This window comes from Petaurus breviceps, unplaced genomic scaffold (genome assembly GCF_028583685.1).
Source record: "Petaurus breviceps papuanus isolate PSGF00001 unplaced genomic scaffold, PetGlider_PUasm1.0 171, whole genome shotgun sequence".
NCBI lineage: Eukaryota > Metazoa > Chordata > Mammalia > Diprotodontia > Petauridae > Petaurus > Petaurus breviceps.
The window spans coordinates 18,467,195-18,490,712 of record NW_027185754.1 but is presented as its reverse complement, the minus strand read 5'-3'; the positions used below and the strand labels follow the sequence as shown (position 1 = coordinate 18,490,712).

The 23,518-nt window shown below is 35.8% G+C and overlaps 1 protein-coding gene across 1 annotated transcript in view; it reads right to left on the bottom strand.

Moving 5' to 3' along the window:
- The window catches only part of TDRD12 (tudor domain containing 12), a 71,999-nt gene that overhangs the window by 6,018 nt on the left and 42,463 nt on the right, over window positions 1-23,518 (bottom strand). Inside the window, exons 14-25 of the mRNA XM_069082613.1 lie at window positions 21,598-21,783; window positions 19,985-20,141; window positions 19,320-19,447; window positions 18,513-18,704; window positions 17,952-18,080; window positions 15,745-15,862; window positions 12,912-13,051; window positions 12,341-12,561; window positions 9,782-9,881; window positions 5,874-6,061; window positions 4,477-4,687; window positions 1,324-1,416 (exon numbers count right to left, since the gene is read on the bottom strand). Coding sequence (XP_068938714.1) covers window positions 1,324-1,416; window positions 4,477-4,687; window positions 5,874-6,061; window positions 9,782-9,881; window positions 12,341-12,561; window positions 12,912-13,051; window positions 15,745-15,862; window positions 17,952-18,080; window positions 18,513-18,704; window positions 19,320-19,447; window positions 19,985-20,141; window positions 21,598-21,783 — 1,863 coding nt within the window. The remainder of the gene's footprint in view (window positions 1-1,323; window positions 1,417-4,476; window positions 4,688-5,873; window positions 6,062-9,781; window positions 9,882-12,340; window positions 12,562-12,911; window positions 13,052-15,744; window positions 15,863-17,951; window positions 18,081-18,512; window positions 18,705-19,319; window positions 19,448-19,984; window positions 20,142-21,597; window positions 21,784-23,518) is intronic.

Here is a 23,518-nt window from a genome sequence, read left to right as displayed (position 1 = left end):
TACTTATATGATGGAATATATTCACCAAAGACAACAGTGTAAGTTTAGCCTCCTCATTCAGAAAGTACAAGAAATTTCAGATAGACAAATTTATAAATCTGTTGCCCACTTCTCTTAAAAACTCTTTTTTGATCCCCTTTCAATTTTTCTGACTTATCACAGAGAAAACTATAATTAGTTTCCAATAGTTTTGGTAGTGTGTTTACATACTGGATATCCTACTTTTTATCCAGGCAAGTGTGTGCCCTAACTCTGGGCCTTCTGGCAGTAGCAGTAATAGATAAAGATGGATGTGGGCTAGAAACTAGTACCAGGAAAGAGTAGAAATGACATTACAATCTCTAAATCTATGGGAATTTGTTTCTCCTACATCTCAAATGTAAAACAAAGCATAATATAAAACAGTCTTGAGAACAATTAATTTCCTATTTCTACATTATTTTAAGGACAAAAATTCAAAGATTCACATATTTTATGGCTTCCAGTGCAGTACAATTTTCTAAAGTTTGACCCCAAAGAACAGGCTTGTAAATAAACCTGGATAAGAAGATCTGACTTAAGTTTATTTAAAGAAGAGAAAGTCTTTTCCCAAACACCAGTGATAACAATGTACACTGACGTCTGACCTAAGAACAAAATCAGGGGCACTGGAGGCAACAGCCTTTAGTTTCTTAAGTAAAAGTTATTTGGGAGTCTGTGTTCAGTGGCAGCTATTGACTCTTCATAAACAATTTTGACTGAAATTTTGAGTGACATAATTTCAGTCCAAATGAATAGTGAAGGAATGAAGGAGGGAAGGCATTCTCCTCTTTGCAGTTCTACTGGGTATACTGTTACACATTCTAAACCTATAAAGAAAAACTTGAAAGTATTTGTTTTATTTTTTCTTTAATTGATTTCACTTTCATAATGAACAATTTTATCAGCACACAGAAACTAAGCATCTTTTAGACCCAAAGGATCAAATAAAATATTTGTAAAGCATTTTGCAAGCCTTAAAGTGCTAAATAAATTAGCTATTATTATTGTCACACTAAAGATAAATGATCACTCTAAAGTCTGTATACACAAAAATAACAAGGTAGAAAAAAAATGGGCTGAAGATGGAGTGTGTGTGCTCTTTAGGAAGATATTAAAACTCTATCTTTTGATCATTTTCTTTATCATTTAGATGTTTGCCAAAAACACACAAGTATAAAAGAAGAGTCCACTAAAACTGAAGTTAGATTCTGGTTCATAAAAATCCTTCTTTTGAGAGAATATTGATTTTTGGTTCCCTTGTAAATACTAATTATATTCCTTTTAAGAAAATGGCACACTTACCATTGGATCAATCCAAATTGTATTTCCCAAAGATAGTACTACTTTTGCCTCATGCAATTTTCCTATAATTTTATGGTGAATATATCTCGTAACCTGAAAAATGTAAAAGTTATTTTGTTACATGTTACATGAATGATTGATTTATATAACTAGCTATCACTACAAAAATCCATATAGTATTAAAAGCAATATTACACATGTTCTGATTAGGATTAAAGTTCGTTCCATTCAGAAGATATGAAAAGAAAGTGATATCAAACATATACATTTTCATCATCACAGAAACTCATTTGAAATTATTAGAATGTTTTTAATCAAAAAAATTTCCACTATCTTTTAATAGATATGGCTTAAGTGTTTTTACATTTCTCATTATCATCTTGCATAGTACATTTTTTTCCTTACACCATGTTTTAAAATAGCATGGGATACAGTGAAAAAAGCACTGGCTATGAAGAAAGAATTCCAGGGTTCGAATTCCACCTCTGACACCAACTTGAGTGACCTTAGGCAAGTCATTTAGCCTTCATTGGGCCTGTTTCCTCATTTCTAAAATGAGAAGACTAGACTAGATGGCATCTGAATCTTATTAAGAGTATATAAAATTCTCATTATCAGATAAATTACATCACTGCTATTTACAAGAGTAAACTGTGGCAGATGAATTGACTTTCTTCACAATTACATTGCTGATTTAGCTGTACAAGGGGGAGGTAGCACCCATGGGTCATATATTCCAAATACAGTATTCACTGCTTATGCTGGATCACACTCTCTCTTTTCAAGCAGAATGCTAATAAGAGACCCACATCACACTACTGTCAACATTTGGATTTCTGTGCTAATAACTGCCAAAATCCAATGTCTTGCTAAAATGGCTTCCAAAGTGAAAGCAGATTTTCAACACGAGGTTTTTTGTTTTGTTTTGTTTTTTTAAGATTCAGGATACCAATAGCTCTGTACAAGGAAACATAGGGCATGTAACAAGACAGTAAAGCCAACTCAATTTTGCAGTGAAGGGACATACTTTAAAGAAGAACAGTGAGAGAGGATGGTGGAAACAGGTCAAGTCCATTGGGGCCCTGGGTGGAAGTGGGCACCTCACCAGCAGGTGGAATTTTGCATTCAAAAACAGTAAAATCTGGTGGGGTTTTTTTGTTTATTTTTATATAAATAAATACTTAAATAATATATATTTATATATTATACATTATTTTATATATTTATATACAATATCACATTTATTTATATACAATATATTATATATTTATTTATATAAATAATATTTGTTTTGCTTATTTTATTATTAAAACAAACATAATAATGTTTATTTTAATAAATTATTTTTTGTTTATTGTTTTGTTTATTATTTTATTTATTTTGCTTTTTATGGAGGAGGGAAGGCAGGGCAATTGGGGTTGTAACCTGCCCAAGGTCACATACCTAGTAAGTGTTAAAAGCATCTGAGGCCAGATTTGAACTCAGGTCCTCCTGACTCCAAGGCCAGTGCTCTATTCTCAGTGGGTTTTTATATAGTTCTTATCTATGTTAAGCAGGACCAGGTATTGATTGAGGTGAGGGTGTAAGAAGCTTGGACCTGGAGACTTATTCATGGGAGGAGAAGGAAGGAAAGAGAAGACTCCTGGAGAAACAGCAGCTAGCTGAGACTCAAAACTCTGCCAGGGGAAAAGGGTCTTTTGATTCTTATTGCCCATTTTAATCAGATAGTGTGAAAGAGGGGATTCAAATTTCCTTGGGGCTTCTTTATTTAGTAAAGTAGAGAAGCTATGGGGGTCTCTATCGAGGTCTTTATAGCAGACCACACAGCTTTCACAAGAAGAGAAAGCTGAAATTTGTCCCAGCCCAAAGTAATTATGAAGAAATCCCATACATTAAAACTAGATACTTTCCTGCACAGTGGACAAAATTGAGCATTCTAATGATTCAAACTTATCATGTTAATTACAAAGTACAATGTACCCTAGAACTACACAAAAAGTCAGCCAGAAGCCCTAAGCACTAAGAAAAGGGGGTTGCCAACAAAACCAGAGCCTGTCTACAAAGGCAAAAAAAGTTGGTAGTTTCCCAGCAGGAACAGAGAGGATAAAAGGATGGTTTAAGAAAAATCTGGAAAAACTTATGTGAACTGATGTAAAGTGAAGTGAACAGAACCAGAAGAACACTGTACATAGTAACAGCAACACTGTGTGATGATCAGCTGTGAAAGACAATGTTTTACAACAATTCAAAAAAACTCATGATGAGAAATGCTATACACCTCCAGATGGATCTGGGGACTTGGTGAATGACCAGACCTGAAGAGTAGTTATTAATAAGTTGGTGTCAACATGGAATGAGGCTTCCAATTGGACGCTGACCCCGAGATCTGTCCTTGGCCTATGCTGGTGAACATTTTTAGCACTGATTTGGAAAAAAACACAGTTGGAATGCTCTTTGATTTTATAGGTTTCACAAGTCAAAGAATAGACAGTACATACCTGGCACAAAAAAAAAGGTTTTTATTTTAGGGAGGGAAGAATGGGAAAGAATTAATTTCAGTTTATCACCTTTAAATGTCAAACTTTTTATTTTGCCCATGGAAATCCAAGATTACTTGTAAAAAATTATATTTAAATAAATTAAAATTGGGGCGGCTACGTGGTGCAGTGAATAAGCACGCTAGCCCCAGAGTTGGGAGGACCCGAGTTCGGTTCCACCTCAGACACTTTACACCCACACAAAAAAAACCTAGCTGTGTAACCTTGGGCAAGTTACTTAACCCCAATTGCCCTCCAAAAGGCAAATACACTAATTAATTAATTAAAATTAGCTACTTTCCTGCCCCTTATTAAGTGGCACACAACAAAATTTAGCATTCTAATGATCATGTTAGTTACAAAGTACAATATAGTTACTGTACTTTGCTGTTATATTAATGAAATGTGAGAAAGAGATAATTGATAAAGCACTTTAACAAAAATCACTCTGAATTAAATCAGCTTATAAAAAATGGAATTTCATACACATTCTGCTACAAAAAAGATTTCAAACATTACTTTTGCATTTTAAAATCATGGCTACTATACCAAATTACTCAGTATCTCTATTTAGAGAAGTTTCAAAATGTAAAAACATGAAAGCATGGGAACTTACCTTTGGGTTCCATTCAATTTCATTGTCAATAGGTTTCACTCTACAAACAATAAATTCTACAGCTTGAGGAGGTAGATGTTGGAATCTCTGGGGTAGATGAAGCAGCTGATGATTTTTAATATCACTAATCCTGCCTTCATCTATAAATTTTATGTGAACATTAAAAAAGAAACAATTTTCCTCTTTTTGGCTCATTTCCAAAACTTGAACCCTGTAAAACAGAGTAGCTAAATATGTTTCATTCTAAAATTAAATAACTTTTGCCCTAATAACTTAAATAAGAAAAATTCTTGAATTTTGCAAATTTAATCAATATTTTCGGTTAAAAGAAAAAAACTCACTAGGTGCCTAATTAATTACACTTCATATATAGTATTTATATAATTTATATAATGAGTATTTAAGGCAAACTCGTAATAAAATCTGAAGTTCTTATACTAAGATACTATTAATATGAAGGTACTAAGTATTAAGTTGTCATTGTGCTTCATTATTCCTGAATTATCTCCAAATACATACTAGAATCCAAGTTGGACTTACCTACCTCCTAACTAAGATTCATCAATAACACTCAGTCATTATAAAAAATTGTGTCAATGACTCCAATGTCTGATGACCTTTTCTTAAAGGTAACCTTGTACTTTTTATACTTCACATATTCTTGAATTTTTTGAATACAAAATAAAGCTGTAGTGTTTCTCTCAGAGTTTTAAAGGAGGACAGTTCATAAGGTTAATTTTCTATCATAAGAATCTGTGCAAAGTTTCTTGGTGTTTCAACACTTGCCAATGCTACTACTGACAAGCCTTGCTCTTAGAACAGGAACTGAATAAATATCACCTTTGCTTCTGGAAAGGGCATAATGATCCACTACCCCATGGCTGTACCCACCATTCCTGCAACAACTTAGACCAAAATTCCTTTTCTGAGACACTGTTGCCCTATGGGTGGTCTTAAGGGACAAGCAACATCTCTCTCATTTTTGAATTTGTGTTCTCGGAACCTACTTCATAGTAATACACCTAATAAAGACTTTTCCATTCATCCAACATACAGTCATCCAGTATAGGAGGAACAGTCTCACATTTATATTTGTTGTCCCAGTGCCTAGGTCACAGGGGTGGGAAACCTGTAGCCTCCATATCACATGTGACCCTCTAGGTCCTCAAATACAGCTCTTTGATTGAATCCAAACTTCATTTAAGGATCTAGAGGGTCACATGTGGTCTGGAGGCTGCGGACTCCCCACCCCTAGCTAGGACATAATAATACACTTACATGCTTTTTCATTTACTCCTTTCTACACTGAATTCAACAGCATTATAGTTGTGATAATACAGTTTTCCTGTATAGTTTAAACCTCAGTTCAAATTTACCACATGCTTTTGGAATCTTACCTGTGAAAAACTGCTTTTTCATATAGTCCATACAATGCAAACTTCTCAACTTTTTCAACAGACATTTTATTACTGGATTCATTAAAATATTCCTTCATTTCCATATTAAGAGCTGCATACAAATCCTTGTGTTTATCAACTATGCGGCCAAAATAGTTGGTTGCATTCATGATATAGAAAGGTATTATCTGAAAGCATAACATATATTTCAAAAGATCTGAAATTTTTCCCCTCCCTCTGCCAATTAAAGTCACAATCCCTCTAAGCCTTAAGGAGAGGATTTCATGAGTTGTTCCTCATAAAATCATGGGTGCCCCTCTGCATGTAAAAATCTCCTGGTAAACCCTAGCCGTGTGACCTTGAGCAAGTTACTTAACCCCAACTGTCCTCCAAAAGGCAAAAAAAAAAAAAAGATTAAAAAAAAATCTCCCAGTAGCCAATCTTTTGGTGATGAACATCTCTGAGGATAGCTAGGTTAGTCTTTGAATGACAGATACAGAGTCCATTATCAGGTATGTAGGTATATATTTAAGTGTTAACTGGGAAACTGAATACTTCCTTTTTTTTTTTTTTTAAGACAATCAGGATTAAGTGACTTGCCCAGGATCACACAGTTAGCAAGTGTTTAATGCCATATTTGAATGCAGGTCCTCCTAACTTAAGGGTCACTACTCTAACCGCTGTGCCACCTAACTGCTCTGAAAATTGGATAATTCTAAGTAAATGATGTATGTATTTGAGTTTAAATCATATACAGAAACTAAGGCCTTTACAGACTCTACTTAAATACTGAGACAGTATGACTAGTGCATTTAAGCTGAACTAAGGGATTACCCAAATAAACAAAATCCTTTGTACTGTATTCACAAACAATAAAAAGGTTCTTTAAAAAGTCCACTAGGGGCGTCTAGGTGGCATAGTGAATAAAGCACTGGCCCTGGAGTCAGGAGGACCTGAGTTCAAATCCGGCCTCAGACACTTAACACAATAACACTAGCCATGTGACCTTGGGCAAGTTATTCAACCCCAATTGCCGTACGTTCCCCCCTCCAAAAAGCAAAAAAAAAAAAAAAAGTTCACTGGAAGATTTCTGCCAATTGATTTCATTCTCAGATGACAAAATCCTTTAAAAAAAAAAAAAGGAATGAAATCTTATGGCCTCAGCTATCTATTCACAGCAAGGAGCACTAAAGATCTCAACAAAAGAAGATAAATTTGACCTCTCAGATTTCACTGAGAAGAGAGGGATGGGACCCTTTCTTATGGCTATCCTGAAGTACACTTAAAGCAGAGAAAATAGGATGAAACAGTGGAGTATAATAATGCATTAAAGAAGAAACTTCCATAGAGAAATAATCAAAGGGGAAAGTAGAATGGAGACTATTTGAAATAAGATCAATAAAGGCAGAAAATTAAAAGATCCTGTCATTGGAACCCAGACCACCTTGAGAGAAAGAGTAGACAGTCAATTCCATCAGATTGTGGGCTACCTTTCTTTTTGGTTTTTGTACCCTCAGGATCTGATAGTACCTTGCACAAAAAGTAGGTATTTTAATAAGTCAATTAACTAGGCTTTTTTGGATGCATACTCTGTGGCAGATATTATGTTTATTGATAGGTGACTGCTTATTGAGCTAAGTTCTAGGAACACATCACAAGCCTGGTACCAAGTCATGATTTAGGAGATGAGAAGCTTCAATTAATTATCTAGACAATCTAAGCTTGCCATAATAACTTCATCCATCAAAACTGGGGAAGAAATAATGACAAGAACTGTTATTCTGTACCTGATTTTACTAATAATGGGAGAGGCAGAAATGATGGAAATGAGATGAGGCAGAGAATGGGAATTCTTGGTCAGCTACTAGATGGCCTCTATGATCCCATTCATTGTTGATTCAAACATTCATTCTTTGATTTTTATGATTCGAAATCCCTCTCCATCACCTTTATCTATAGACTCATCTAATACACATCTAAAAAGAAAAATTTTACTCACATTATATAAAACATTTTAATGTTTAAATTCTTTTAAAAACTTCATTATAAATTGAAGCACTAACAATTCAAACAAAATAAAACCACACATTAAGCCGCAAGCTCCAAACTTCTTCAGTTAGAGCACTAATAACTTATATGCCTGCCTTTCCTTTACTCTTCTGTGAACATTTTCAGATTTTGCTGCACTTTTTTTATAGCCAGTGGATATGCTCTGGTTTAGCCTCTGCTCTGCATCCCTTTCTCCTAGCCTTCCCACTTCTCTTTGGTCTTTCTCCTAGTACAGCATCATTTTGCTATTTGGCATACTGTGGTTTGTTCAGTCATTCCCCTAAACTCTGGACATATAAATTGTTTCTATTTTTTTTTTTTAGTAAAAATACATTTATATGTATATGTTATTATTCCCTCCTCCAAAAAAATTTGTATAAAGGTCACATGAAGCAGAAGTTACCACTGTCTTCAAATGTGTGGCAAGGAAGAAACCTGAGCAGGATCTAACACACTCTGAGGTTCTGAGAGGGTTATAAGAGAAAAAGTGAATTCTGAGTCAGCCCCAACCAATTCATATTTTACTTCTGATCTTCTTCATTAAGAACCATTTCTAAACTGAAAATAACAGAAAAAAAGTGAATAATAATGCATCAAAACCCAAAACAAAGGGTAAGAGGGCAATGAGCTGCCCTGGGTGAGTCATCTACATCCTGATGCCCAGCAGAGCTAGCAGAAGAGCTGAGACCCAAGCAATGATCACTAAGAACACAAGGGTGTGAGAAAGGGCCCAGGAAATGAACAAGTCTAAATGTGCCAGTTTTTTTTTTGGAGGGCAACTGGGGTTAAGTGACTTGCCCAAGGTCACACAGCTAGTTTTTGTGTTGTGTCTGAGGTCGCATTTGAACTCAGGTCCTCCTGAATCCAGGGCCGGTGCTCTATTCACTGCACCACCTAGCCACCCCCAGATGTGCCAGTTTTTAAAAGGCAGAAAAACAGAATCAAAACCATAGTCCAGTGAACTTGAATTCAATTCATGGGAAAATTTTGGACCCCTATTATCAAAGGAGTCATCAGTGACACATTACTACAGGAAGTTCCTCAACAGAAGTTCTTTCTCCTATACTGATGTATTGTCAGGTATAGTTAAAAAAAATCAGTAAATGAACATTTAGAAAAAGATGCAGTGAAGGGTTAGCTTCAGACACTTACTAGGTGTGTGATCCTGGGCAATTCATTTAACCCCAGCTGACAAAAAGAGGGAAAAAAGGATGTATCAATTTCCTGACACATTAGCATTAAATAACTGATTGCTCTGGGCTAAGTACTGTGCTAAGTACTAGGGATACAAAGTAAAAACAACTCTGCTCTTGAAGGAGACCAGATTCTAATGGAGAATACAAGATGTATATATAATATACAAAACAGATGCAAGGTAAATCTTAGTGGGGAAGGCAGGGAGAGAGGGGAGAGCAGGAGGTATGGGAGGCTCGAGGAGAGAAGACAAGGTTGGAGGCATAAAGCTGCCCTGCTAAATCAGACAGAGAATCAATTATGAAGAAGAGGGATATATCAGGAATTGAGGTCATGTAAAAACAAAGATTTTTTTAAAAATCACCAGCAAACAAAGTTCTTTTTATTGTCGTTCCTTACTCATTTCAATTGTGTCCAACTTATCATGACCACATTTGGATTTTTCTTAACAAATATACTGGAAAGATTTGCCACTTACCTTCTCCAGCTCATTTTGCAGATGAGGAAATTGAAGCAAACACTGTTAAGTGACTTGCCCAGGGTCACAAAGCAAGTAAATGTCTGAGGCTGGATTTGAACTCACAAAGATGAGCCTTCTTGACCTCAGGCCTGACATTCTATCCACTGCACCACCAAACTTACCCTAAAGTAGGTCTTAAGCTTACCTTAACATAGCCCACTGTTGGCAGGATTTGGTCAGATAATTTCCTTGGCATGTCTATTTCTGGGTTAATATGATGTCGATCTGGACATATCCTTTTATCTCTTGAAAAAAGTCAAGATTACATTTTTTAAACACAGAACAAAAGTAATCAATTATATGAGCATGTAAATGTCATCTGGAATAATTAATTGGGATTACAAGTGAAGAGAGGAAAGTATTTGTTTTAAAATAATATAAAACAGGTAGAGTCAGATGCCTTTAAAGAAATTAGATATCTAGAAGAAAGATTGTTACCTAAGTATGAAAATTTGTGATTACCTATGAAAAAAAAGCAATTTTATGCTGACCAAAATGTATAAACGCAAAAGAAGTAATATTATTACTACTACATGAAACAATTTACTACATAATGATGTTGTTATTAGTTGCATCAAGTTGATTCTGGGCTTTCCAATACTTTGTATACCCCATCTCTGTTCTTCCTCTCTGCCATAGGGCCATAAACAAGTCAACCCTCCTATTTATTATGGGTACCTAAATAATCTCTGTTGAGAAGCTGGCAGAAATTGTCTTAGTATTTTTTTTTTTTTGGCCTTTTCTCCCACAACTATGATGAAAAGCAGCCTGGTACAGTGGAAATGGCAATGGCTTAGGAGTCAGTTACTTACTGCCTGAGTGACCTCAGGGAAGTCATGTAAGCCCCGTAAGCCTCAGATCCAGCATCTGTAACATGACAAGATGGCCTCTGAGGGCTCTTCCAGCTCCAACACTGTGAGCCTATAAACATCAGAAAGAGGCCGCTGGAACCCAGCAGAGACGCTCATTAGCCACTGATCTGAGAATGCCATTGTTCTTACTATTAATTTCAAAAGGGGCCTGATGATAATAAAGACTCTGACTAGTCACTGTGTGACTACCAAAACTAGTAAGATACACGCCGCAGAAGAACGCCCATGGATGTGGGGTCACACAAACCCTGGTTCTGGTCACTTCAGGCAAAGTCACTTTAACCTTGGAGCCTCCTATTTTGCCATCTTCAAAAACTGTGTATCATAGCACCTACTTATCTTTTTCACAGGTTTACTGTTAAAATGGATCTAATTAAATAATGAATGAAAGCAAGGGCTGTGTCAGTTATCAAGTGCTATACAAAATATAAAGCATTTCCATGGAAAGAGAAATTGACTATCTACCCAATGTACCAACAACCAAAGGCAGTTGTCTTTACACACTCTACATATTGAAACATTAGAAAAATACTGACAATGATGAATGAAATAGGTTGTCTTTTAGATTCTTTAAATGTTCAGTATTATTTCATGAAATGATGGTGACCATTGATGCTAAATTATCCACAGTGTAACAGGCTAACATCTATTAAGTACTAGTTTAAGTGCTTTACTAGTCTCTACCCTTAAATTAGTAGAAGATGTGCTATGAGTGAAATGAACTACATTCTAGCTTATTTCAGACTCCTTTTAAATGACACAATATAATGTGTTCTGGGAAAAAGCAAAATACATAAAAATCAAAGCCAAAAAGCAAAATAAATTCATTAATTTAGTTGCTGACCTACCTCCATTTTCAATCTCCAAATGTTGGCTCAAATACAAACCACGATTTTCAGAATTCAACCAAGTACCTCAACATTGCCTATGACTAGTAGTGACAAATACTACTGAAATCAACCTACCACCTATTTTCCTCAGACTCTAAGGCCTGTCTTAAGCCCTAAGTCTTGGGCTTAATAGCTTTATTTCTATTTTAAAATACCAAGATGAATGAATGTTTTCTTTTTTTTTTTTAAGCAATTGGGGTTAAGTAACTTGCTCAGGGTTACACAGCCAGTTATTTCTGGGTGTGGTGCTCGGTATCTGAGCCCGGATTTGATCCAGGTCATCCCAACACTGGAGCCGGTGCTCTTACTTGCTGAGCCACCTGGCCACCCCTAAGCAATTGGGGTTAAGTAACTTGCTCAAGGTTACATGGCCAGGTGTTTCTAGGTGGGTGCTAAGTGTCTGAGCCCGGGATTCGATCTCCAGGTCTTCTCAACACTGGAGCCGGAGCTCTTACTCGCTGTGCTACCTGTCCGCCCTGAATGAATGTTTTCTTAACAGAATCAGGGATGAAGGGGTGGGATCCTAGAAGAACTGAAAAATAATTTTCTAGTCACAATGCAGAAAAAAATGCTGATGATCTTTATCTCTCCTATTTTTCTCTCCCAGGTATATAATTTCTGATTTGTAGAGAGACAGGCTTTGTGGGTTATTAATCTTTTTTTGGAGGGAAGGGGGGAAGCAATCAGGGTTGTGACTTTGCTCAGGGTCACAGAGCTAGTAAGTGTCTGAGGTCAGTTTTTAACTCAAGTCTTTCTGATTCCAGGGCCAATACTCCCTGCCCCACGGGTTATTAATCTTGAAATGTACTACAAAACTATTACCTAAATCAAAAATGATACTTTCTGTAACTTTATAATTATACTTTTAAAATTACATATCTCATTTCTGAAAGTAATTATCTAATACACAGAGAATAATTAGGAAAATGTGACTCATCTTACTTGCAAAAACCAGAAATCTTAAGATAGTAACAAAGAGGCCTTCTGAGTTTCTTATCTTCCTTAGCTTCCAAAACACCTGCAGTGAAGTCACACAGCTCTGGAGGAATTTTAGCATCTGTTCGTTCCAAATAGCGCAAGACACCAACTGCACAGCACGCACTTCTTTCTGTCAGTAGCAAAACAGATTTCGCCTTTTTATTTCCTTGCTCTGAAGAAGCGCCCTTAAAATTCAGTAAGACAAGATGGAAAAGGAAAGTTTAATTTGGATCAGTTTCAATTGTGGTACCCTATGGTTTTTAAGTATATCATGATATATATATATATATATATATATATTTTTTTTTTTTTTTTTTGCCTTTTTGGAGGACAATTGGGGTTAAGTAACTTGCCCACGGTTACACGGCTAGTTATTTTGTGTGGGTGTTAAGTGTCTGAGGCCGGAATCGAACTCAGGTCCTCCTGACTCTGGGGCCAGCGCTTTACTCACTGTACCACCTAGCCGCCCCTCATCATATTTTTTTAAAAAAAGTAAATAGTAATATTCAAAGACGACATTAAAAGTGATTCAGACCTGTTCAATTAAGCTTTGGAAATTATCAGACATGCAATATAAACGCCCTCCAAAAATTTTTGGAGAACCAGGAAAACTAAAATGAATCACACACGTTGCATCCGTTATAGCCAGAGGAGGTATGCAGTCATCAGTTAAAACTGAAAAGGAAAAAAATACGGAGTTACAAAACATAGAAACACTGGATTTTCAAAATAGTTCACATTTTCCCATTCTTCAAGAAAAGTCTTTATATTGTATTTTTATACACCAAGAAATCTCTCTTAGTCAAGTTTCTCTACCCCTTTTCTATCAATTGTGCAATCTCTCAGTCTCAAAATGCCTCTCCTGCCTAGTGTAAATACAGACTACTCATATTTTGTCATTTCTACAATTCTGTACTTTCAGTCATAATATTTGCCAGCCACCTTCCCCGAATGTGTAAACTGGATCTAGCACAGTGTCCAGCATAAGAAGATTATGAATAAATATCATTGATGGATTCAGTGTTACAGGGATTTTTCTTATCTCTAAAACTAAACCTCTAAAATAATGGCTAAACTTTCAATTCTATCTATGGGAGGGTTCTTCACCTTTTTTTGTGTCCTAGACATTTTATGAAGCTTGGAAAAATCTTTAGGCCCCTTCTTTTAACAAAGTTTTTATTTAAATATATAAAATATAATCAAGCAATTAACTAGAATTTAATAAGCACCTACTATGTGCCAGGCACTGTGCTAAGCCCTGGGGATACAAGAAAAGGCAAAAACGCAGACCCTGCTCTCAAGGAGGCTAGTAATAGTCTAGTAGGAGAGTTAACATGTAAACAATTTGTAGAAAGAAGATATAGATATATAGATATATCGATATATCAACAGACAGAATGACAGATAAAATAAATTGGAAGTAGTTTCCAGAAGGAAGGCATGAAGATTAAGGAGTACTGATTGAGAAAGCTTTATTTCAGAAGGTAGAACTTTAGCCTGGATTTGAAGGAAGGCAGGGAAACTAGGAGTCCAAGGGGCAAAGCGGGGAATAGGATTCAAGGAAGGAGGGCCATCCAATGAAAACATTCAGTTAGGAGATACAGTGTTGTATATGTGAGGAGCAGTGAGGCCAGTGTCACAGAATCACACAATCTGTGGGGGAGAGTAAAGTGGAAGAAGACTGGAAAGGTAGAAGGGGGTCAGGTTATGAAGGACTTTAAAAATTCAAACAGAGATTTAGTATTTGATCCTGAAGGCAATCAGGAGCCTAAGTGAACAGGTGTTGACATGGTTAGATTTATGATTGAAGATCAATCTGATCCCTGAGTGGAATGTGGAATGGAGTGGGGAGAGAATTAAGGGAAACCAACCAGCAGAGCACTGCAATCAATAGTCTAGGTGTGAAGGGATGAGGGAGTGCACCAGGGAGATGGCAGAGTCACAAGAGAGAAAAAAGAACATACAAAATGTCAGGAAGGTGAAAATCGACAAAACTTGGAAACAGATTGGGTACGTGGGTGCGAAAGAAGAGACAATCAAGGAACACACCTAGGTTGTGTGTCTGGGTGATTGGGAAGATGATGGAACCTTCAAGAGTAATAGGGAAGTTAGCAAGGGGAGAGGGTTGAAAGAGGGGGAAGATAATTAGTTCTGTTCTTGACATGTTGAATTTAAGATGTCTATTAGGCAGCTGGAGATGCAAGTCTGGGGGCCAGCAAAGAAGTTAGAGCTAGACAAGTAGATTTGAAAAGTACCTACATAGAGATCATAACTGAAACCACTGGAGTTGCTGAGATCACCAGGTGAAATAGTACAAAGAAGAAGAGAAAAGGCTCAGAACAGAGCCTGTGAGATATCCATGATTACTAGCTGAGACCTGGATGAAGATCCAACAAAGGAGACAGACGGAGGCAGTCATTCAAGCAAGAGGAGAACCAGGAAGAGAGTAAGCAATGTCATGAAAACCTGTATGACCTGTCAAAGGCTTACAAAGAGGTGAAGAATGATAAGGGTTGAGAAACGACCATTATATTTGGAAATTAAGAAATTATTAATAACTTGGGGAAGAACTCTGGAAGCCAGACTGCAGAGAGAGTAAGAAGAAAAGAAGTGGAGGCACCTATTTTAGACATCCTTCTCAAGGAGTTTAGCAACAAAATGGATAAGAGATATAGGATGAGAAGTTGCAGGGATGGACAGACCAAGGGAGGTTTTTCTGAGAACGGGGAAGACAAAGATATGTGTGTAGGCAGTAGGGAAGCAGCTCTAAAAAGGAAACCAATTACATTAAAATAGAGATGTGATTTTTTTCCCCCTCATCCAACCTGGACCCCCTGAAATCTATTCAGGGTCTATTTTAAGGGAAGGGTAGAGTATCCTCAGATCCCAGGTTAAGAATCCTTGATCTACAGGGTGGCTAGGTGGTGCAGTGAGTAAAGTGCCGCCCCAGAGTTGGGAGGACCTGAGGTCGGTTCCGGCCTCAGACACTTAACACACAAAAAAAACCTAGGCCTCAGACACTTAACACACAAAAAAAATACCTAGTCATGTAACCTTGGGTAAGTTACTTAACCCCAACTGCCCTCCAAAAGGCAAAAAAAAAAAAAGAATCCTTGATCTATAGGGTGTAATTTTTGGATCACAAAGCATATCAAAGTTCTCATTTGTTTCAGGACAGGTTCATTTATTGATCCTATTAAGTTTGTAATGCCAAGTCAGAAGTTTTATAAAAATAATTCTTCATTTTAGAAACTTGTTATAATTAAGAACTTCACGCATTTTGAAGATGCGATAAAATTTCTTCATAAAACCACCAAGACATGATTCTATCTATTCTACCACTCTTCACAAATAAAAATAGCACTTACCCAGTACAATGTGAGAGCCAAGACTTAACTTCTTTTTCCACTGCTCTAATACGTTTTTAAAATTGGCAGCAATTTCTGTGTGCATTTTCAAGCAAAATATTGAACTACTTTCGACTACCTGAAGAAATCCAAAAATTAAGTATAATTTCAATAAAAGTAAATTCAAAAATTCAAGAAAGTGTGAAACCATACCTGTTAATGACTTCAATATAATTAACAAGAATTACTGAGGTAGTCTATTTTTAAGCAAAACTCATTTATCCTGAATTTTTGGAGAATGACTTAACCAGAAACAATTTCCAGGAACACTAAGCCTACAATGTCTTTAATACTACAGAAAATCTTTTTTGAGAGATGAAAATCTTTTATAGTTTCCTACCTTTTAAAGCACAGAATAACAAATATAATTTAATTTTTCATGATAACCTAGTCTTCATTATGATCAATAAGTCTACTGTGATAAATGTAACACAGCAGATATCCTCATGGGTAGCAAAAGTTTGCCCCTATATGAAATAGTCATACTACTGTACTTTTATAGTTCTTTTCTATGGTTTATATAAATCTTTTGATATCAAGAAATATCTAAATGTATTATGTTATTGACTAATATACTTCCAAAACTGGAAGAGGTAATTAAGTTTTTGGTTTATATAACGATAAAGTAAGGGCAGTTAAGTGGAGCAGTGGATAAAACATGAGGCCTGGAGTCAGGAAGACTCATTTTCCTGAGTTCAAATCTCACCTCAGACACTGACTAGCTCTGTGACCCTGGGCAAGTCACTTAAATGTGTTACCCTTAGTTTCCTTATGTATAAAATTAGTTAGAGAAGGAAATGGCAAATCACTCCAATATTTTTGCCAAGAAAATCCCAAATGGGGTCATAAAGAGTCAAACATGACTGAAAAAACTGTACAACAAGTAGACCAAAAAAAAGCTTTAGATACCAAGGAAATAAAAATTGTAATACTGGGTAATTGGTTTCCTAAGGATTAATTTGTTCGATTTATTCTTTTTTTTTTTTTTTGCTTTTTGGAGGGGGGAAGGTAGGGCAATTGGGGTTAAGTGACTCGCCCAAGGTCACACAGCTAGTTTTGTGTGTCTGTGTGTTAAGTGTCTGAGGCTAGATTTCTACTCAAGTCCTCCTGATTCCAGGGTTGGTGCTCTATTCACTGCACTACCTAGCCACCCCTCAATTTATCTTTAAATTTTCCAATTATGTTCTGCAGAATTATAATGAAATCTAAGGGTGAACTGGGGCTGGGATACTGACCTGCTGAAATGCTTGTCATATGCTTGTGACATGGTCCAGTAGTTATATGGTTCAGTGAGTATATTATATGAAGTGAGTATATTAGAGCTCCAAATCATATTATCTCCCATACTAACAGGAAGTTAAATTATTGTATCTGAACCTTGTGTGTTAACAGTTCAATGCCATAGCACCAATATAAGATCACAAAATTTATACCTGTAATTTATGGATCATATTGATTAATGATCTGAATTGCCTTACCACTCTTCTAAGCCTGTATCATGCTGAGAATTAAGGAATCCTGTTGTAAAGGAAAAACATTTAGTCTAGAAGACAGAGATTAAGGGTGTTGTGGGGAGCTCCTGGCTTTGTATGAGGGGTAGCAATGCATTAGCAAGGAGAGGAATTTGCCAGGTCACCTGGAGTGAAAAAGTAACTGTCAGGGGACTAAGAAGAGCTTAACTGACTATTGAGAGACTTCTTAGCTAATTTGTAGTTTGTATTTTATGTTTCCTTACTCTGTGGTAAAGTAATTTTGTATTTGAAATAGTTGACAATAGTATACTATACTGTACCAAAGAAGATACAATGGGAAAGGGATATTATAGGAATAAAAAAGAGGAAAGCTGTTGAACTGAAACAAAAATGTTTGAGGAGAAATACTCCATTCCTTTGGGTGATGGCAGCAGAGAATTACTTGAGAGGGAACAGAATTTTTTAAATAACTAGATTCTCAGTTCTGGAACCACATATGTAATAAATACAAATTATTATATTATTTATTCTAACCATACCTCTGTTACAACTCAGAGAAGACATGAGAATCAATATCTGCTTTTAATTCTTTCCTCACCTCATGATCCTTGCAGTGTGTTTACCTGGCCTAAGCTCTCAGAACCTGATTCACTTTACATGGAAACAGAGTGTTTCTCTTTCACTAGAAATTCCTACCTTACAAACTGTTTCTGCTTCAGCCACAGAACTTGTGAATATCAAGGTCTTCTGAGCATGACTTGGATTGAAATCAAGCATTCGAAGTAATGTTGAGGTTTTTTCACAGTCTAGACAAAGTTGTACTACCTAGTAACAGAAAAAAAGGATAACCAGAATTTCTAAATTTCTGTATTTCTTCTGGCTTCATTTTTTATGGTATTTTGATCAAAATCAAATAGGTGAGGCTTATCTAATTTAAAATACTTATACAGGGGTGGCTAGGTGGTGCAGCGAATAGAGGACCGGCCCTGGAGTCAGGAGGACCTGAGTTCAAATCCAGCCTCAGACACTTAACACTTACTAGCCGTGTCACATTGTGCAAGTCACTTAACCCCAAGTGCCCTGCACTTCCCCCTCCAAAAAGCAAAAACAAAATAAAATACTTATACAGTGATCCTAAAGTATCAAACTCTTAAAGTATACCTTAAAGTATTTTTAAATTTTAGAATTAACATCTTCTAAATTAGTTACAAATATTATACCACATACTTTGAATCTCTGCACCAAGGAAAAACTTACCTGCTGTACATTTCCATAAAGAGCAGCTTCTTCCATGGCTGTTATGACAATGTAAGGATCATTCATAAATTCTTTGGTTAAAAGTTCTATATGTTTGCTCCAATGAGCTCCAACAGCTACAATCTGATGAGGGGCAGATTCTCTTTCTTCAATTATAATAGTTTTCTTGAAATAGTCTAAAATTGTAAGCATCTGTCAAAATAATTATTTTGTTTAGATTATTTGAGTTAGCGAAATATATCTTAGAAAATTGATGCTACCTGACAAACATGGATAAGCAGGTAAAAATGCTAATTCAGAATGCATCTATTTTTTTTTCTTGCAGAATAAGTTTCTAGGACTACCTTGAAAGAGGTTTCCTATTAGTGTCTGGGGTCTCTATATACTATGGTCCTGCCAAACCACTTACAATCTTTCAGTAATAGCTAATTTTACTACAGTCATACAGATATAAAGGAAGAGCAATTCTGTAAGGACCAGAATAGTAAAGATAACAATATTGATGCAGAAAACCTCGTTGGTACAAAATTATTAAAGTTTAAGTGGGAGGAACAAAAAATAGAGAAAGTACTGTCAGGCAAGTATTCTTCAATTAGAAAATGTAATAACCCCTGCTAAATTCAATGCACTGTTCCGTCTTGGATAGAAGCAGTCTTTTTGCCAATGGTAGACCTGGAGAGTAAAGATGATTTGAAGCATGCTCATCCTTTCTCAACTAGATACTTAACATTCTCATTTTTGTTAGAACTAAAATGTTAAGTGAACAAAATCAGAGTGAACAGAACAATGGTATCTGAATATGCTTACCTGCTCACCAGCTTCAAAGAACAACACTTCAACTTCATCAAAAATAAGGTGACAGAGTCTAAGAAATAACAAACTGTGATACTTCAGAAGTCTCAAGAGGCTATGGGGTGTTGTTATAATCACCTCACCTACATTTAGAAGAAAAAGTGATTAACAGAATTCATATTTTCTGCAGATTTTTCAAACATCTCCATAACTGAGATATTACAGAATTACTGTAGATTTTAGGAATGATTTCTAAGTGTTTTGTCAAAAAGTTGTTTTTTTTTAAAGGCAAATTGGTGTATTTGAGGGAAAAAATCACAAAAATATTTAGTGTCAACTTTGAAATGAATTTACAGTGTTACAGATCTAAGCTAAAACCAAAATTCACAGGCTAGCTTTTTATATGTAGAGACTTGATTATATTTACACCAATGAAACAGAATGAACTTTGTGATTAAGTCTTTCAATAAATCTTTGTGTTCATCGCACTTACTAGTTTATATGTTTAGTCTAAAAAAAGACCATCAAAAGGTTCAGGAATAAAATCAAGAAAAACACAAAAGTACATTATCTTGGCTTTGTGCCAAATATTTTACCTACATAAGACTACACTTAATCATTTGTTATTTTTCTCACATGAACGACCAAAGTCTCCATTATTTTCCGTTAAATATGCTTACATCCCCTCTGGAACTTCGTGTTTTGAGCTTCTTCTTTGTTCAGTCCAATGATTAGCAGCATGGGATGAAGAGGCCTAGAACATCTCCCATACTCTTCTAAAAGCTCGAAAATGTGCTGCGCTTTTTTCCATCCAGGGCATACAATGACTGCTAGCGGCTGAAAAGATGAAAAAGAATGATTGCGTATAAGTTTGGATGAAAACTTAAAAGAATATACTTCTACATTAAAAAAGAAAATTTAATTTTATGGAATAGAACTTACATGCATTGACCTAAAATAAACACAGCATCTGTACAACTTCCTATAATAAATTATTCAAATGAACACAGAGTTTAAAGGGACCGGAAAGATTCCACAGTCCAAACTTCTCATTTTGCAGATGGAAGAAATGGAGGACCACAAGGGTACAACTGACGTGTTAAAGGGTACAGACATTATGGCAGACATGGAATCAAGCCAGGTCTGACTATCAGTCCTGTGTTTTCCTACTATATCCATGCCTCTTTTAAGTGTAATTTAGAAATTCCATTAACACACAAACTTTTAAGATTCAGAAGTAATAATGACAGGAAACCAAATAGTAATGTTAAAAGGAGCCTGACATTAATGTAGCTCTCCAAGGAGTAAATGACCTTCTTACCACACTTTCCCTATCCCAAACCTCTAATCAAAAACCAGAAATGAGTTCCTTCCAATATACTCTCCCCCAGTCAAACCATAATGGAGGCATCAAACGTACTGATATCACTGAAAAGGTAACTTAAATCTTAAGAAAAGATTGTTTCAATCTTTCCAATTAATTTTCTGCCTATTAGATAGAAAAATTTTAACAACTCTTGAAAAAATATAATTTGCTACCAAATATTAGTAAATCACTTATTCTACATAATGCCAACTATAACTTTGTTACTATTGCCAACCAAGCCTCTATACTCCTTATGGCATCCTTTCAAAGGTGTGAGTTTCTACCATTGATGCTAACTGCAACCATATTAGAAAATTGTATCTTGAAAATCCCTGACCCTGTAACTCATCACAGTGGGATGAACCTCTCTGAACCTCTCTGCGCTCACCTGTGAATAACACCCTTGTCTACTGCTAGGCCTCTATCTGGAGACTTCACAGATTAGTGATAATCAAAGTTTGGACTCTAACAGCATAGCCTTTGGAACCAAGGGTCACCCTCCATACCCCGATGAGGAACTTAATTAGGGCCTTTATGACTTTTTTAGGACACACACCAATTCATCTTCTCTCTGTGATAGCCTCCAAAACTGTTCAACTCTTCCATCCTCTCTCTTTATGCCCTAGGCCCACAGCCTATTCTTATCACCATACCTTAGCTCTTCATCTTTCCTCTATTGACTCAATTCCATGACACCTTAGGCTACCAAAAGCCAAAATTCCACTGCCAAAGCAGATGCCTAGTGAAGATGATTATCAGTTAGAGAAAATAAAAAAGCAGGAATGATGTCAAGAGTGAATGGTGAAGTTCTAGAAAGAGGAAGCTGGGCTTGTTTAGATTCAATTTGGGGTTTCATGAAAACTCAGAACCTGACTTTTCAAATACAAATTTAAGTTTTTTTATAGTGAAACAAAGTTTTCAACTTACTCCATTTCTGCTTGGTAATGACTTGTAGCAGCCCCCTGTATGTAAAAATGTAAGCACTGGCGGAATATATAAGAGAGGATCATTTCCATGATGAGATATGACAACCACATCACATCCACGAGCTATTGGTGGCCAACAATAAGACTCAGTGTGACTGGGTCCTAGAAACTTGTTTTTTCTAAGTGTCTAGAAAAGAAAAAGAAAAACAATTTAATGGCACGACAAAGATATAGTAATGATAAAATACTTTTTATCTTCTCTTTAAATATTCCAATATCATAAAGGTAGGGTAAAAACAGGAATTTAGGAACAGAGACTTTATGAGGACATACAATTTTTTTCAAGTTCAACAAAGGGACTGAAAGGGAAAATTTGGCTAAAAAATTTATTCTTCCTGAAAAAAAAAAAAGATTAGATAAAATGATACTATTTGGTCAGCTTAACATACAGTCCAGTATCTAGTGTAAAACAAACATTTTAAGGGCATCAGTGAGGCCTAAGAGAATACCTAGTTCTAGGTCAGATTTGTCTTGACTCTGTTCCTCCTTGTGTGACCTTTAACAAATTATTCAACCTTCTAAAATTGAGTTTTCTCATTGGTAAAATGGGAGAATTGAACTAGACAAGCTCAAGAGATCTTTTCAGCTTTATATTCCTTTAAAAAATAACTTATGAAAAACATTCAGCCCATTTCAAAAACTCTAATTTTGCCAGAAAACATAAATCATTTTAAATTCACCATTGATTTACCTACACTACTTGCATATTTATAAAAATTACATATTTGTCTACTTTATTACTTTTATGTGTTCAACTAATTACACAATTATATAATTTCAATTTACATACTTGGAAAAATTAATTTGTTAATATTAATGAGAGCTAATCTGAGATTTGTATTAGTGTATAAGATGTCATCTGTATCACTCATGTCATCCTTCATAATTAAATTAGATTGCTATCACAGTTCAAAACATTCTACTTCAGCTCTAGCATAGTGTATCTTAAAAATAAGGGTAAAATAAGTCTATTTGAACCATCACAATTAGGATTCCCAAGAATGTTTAAAAGAAACTGATATTCCATACTAGAAATCTCAGAAACAATACTAGGAAAGCACAACTCTTAAGAAAAAAAAATCCAGAAAACTAGCAATTTGTACATAAGGGGAAAAAATATTTACCTACTATATGAATGTATATGATTTTCCAAATTATTCACTGTCAAGGGGCAGCTAGGTGGCACAGTGAATACAACACTGACCCTAGAGTCAGAAGGACCTAAGTTCAAATCCAACCTCAGACACTTGACATACTTACTAGCTGTATGACCTTGGGCAAGTCACTTAACCCCAATGCCTTGCCTTCCCCCTTCCAAATTATTCACTGTCATGAAAGTAGATATTAATACTAGAAATCTCGACAACAATCACTGTAATGTTCGGGAAAAAGTGATGACAACCTAAGTGACTATATTCTGAAAGATGAGCCAATCCCTCTAACTTTATCTCAAATCATAAGAAATAAACTTGCAAGAGAAATTCTGAACTAGAAACAAAACTGATTTTACTGGATTGGACTACCCAAGTTTTTCTATCATCAGGTACTCAATATTTACCAAAGCCAAAAGGGCTGGCTTGGACAGAATGGAAAAACTACTATACATACACGCCTCCGATTACTTTTTTGATGATGTGATTCCCAAATACTTCAGTGACACCAACAGTCTTAGCAGAGGAAGGATCTGACACTCTTATAAGCAACAATCAACTTTGGACTTTAATTTCAACAGGGATTCTCAAAGGACCGACTGAATTATTAAATATTCAAATCTACCACAACAAAAAATTAAATTACTGGGGCAGCTAGGTAGCACAGTGAGTAAAGTGCCAGCCCCAGAGACAGGAGGATCCAAGTTCGGT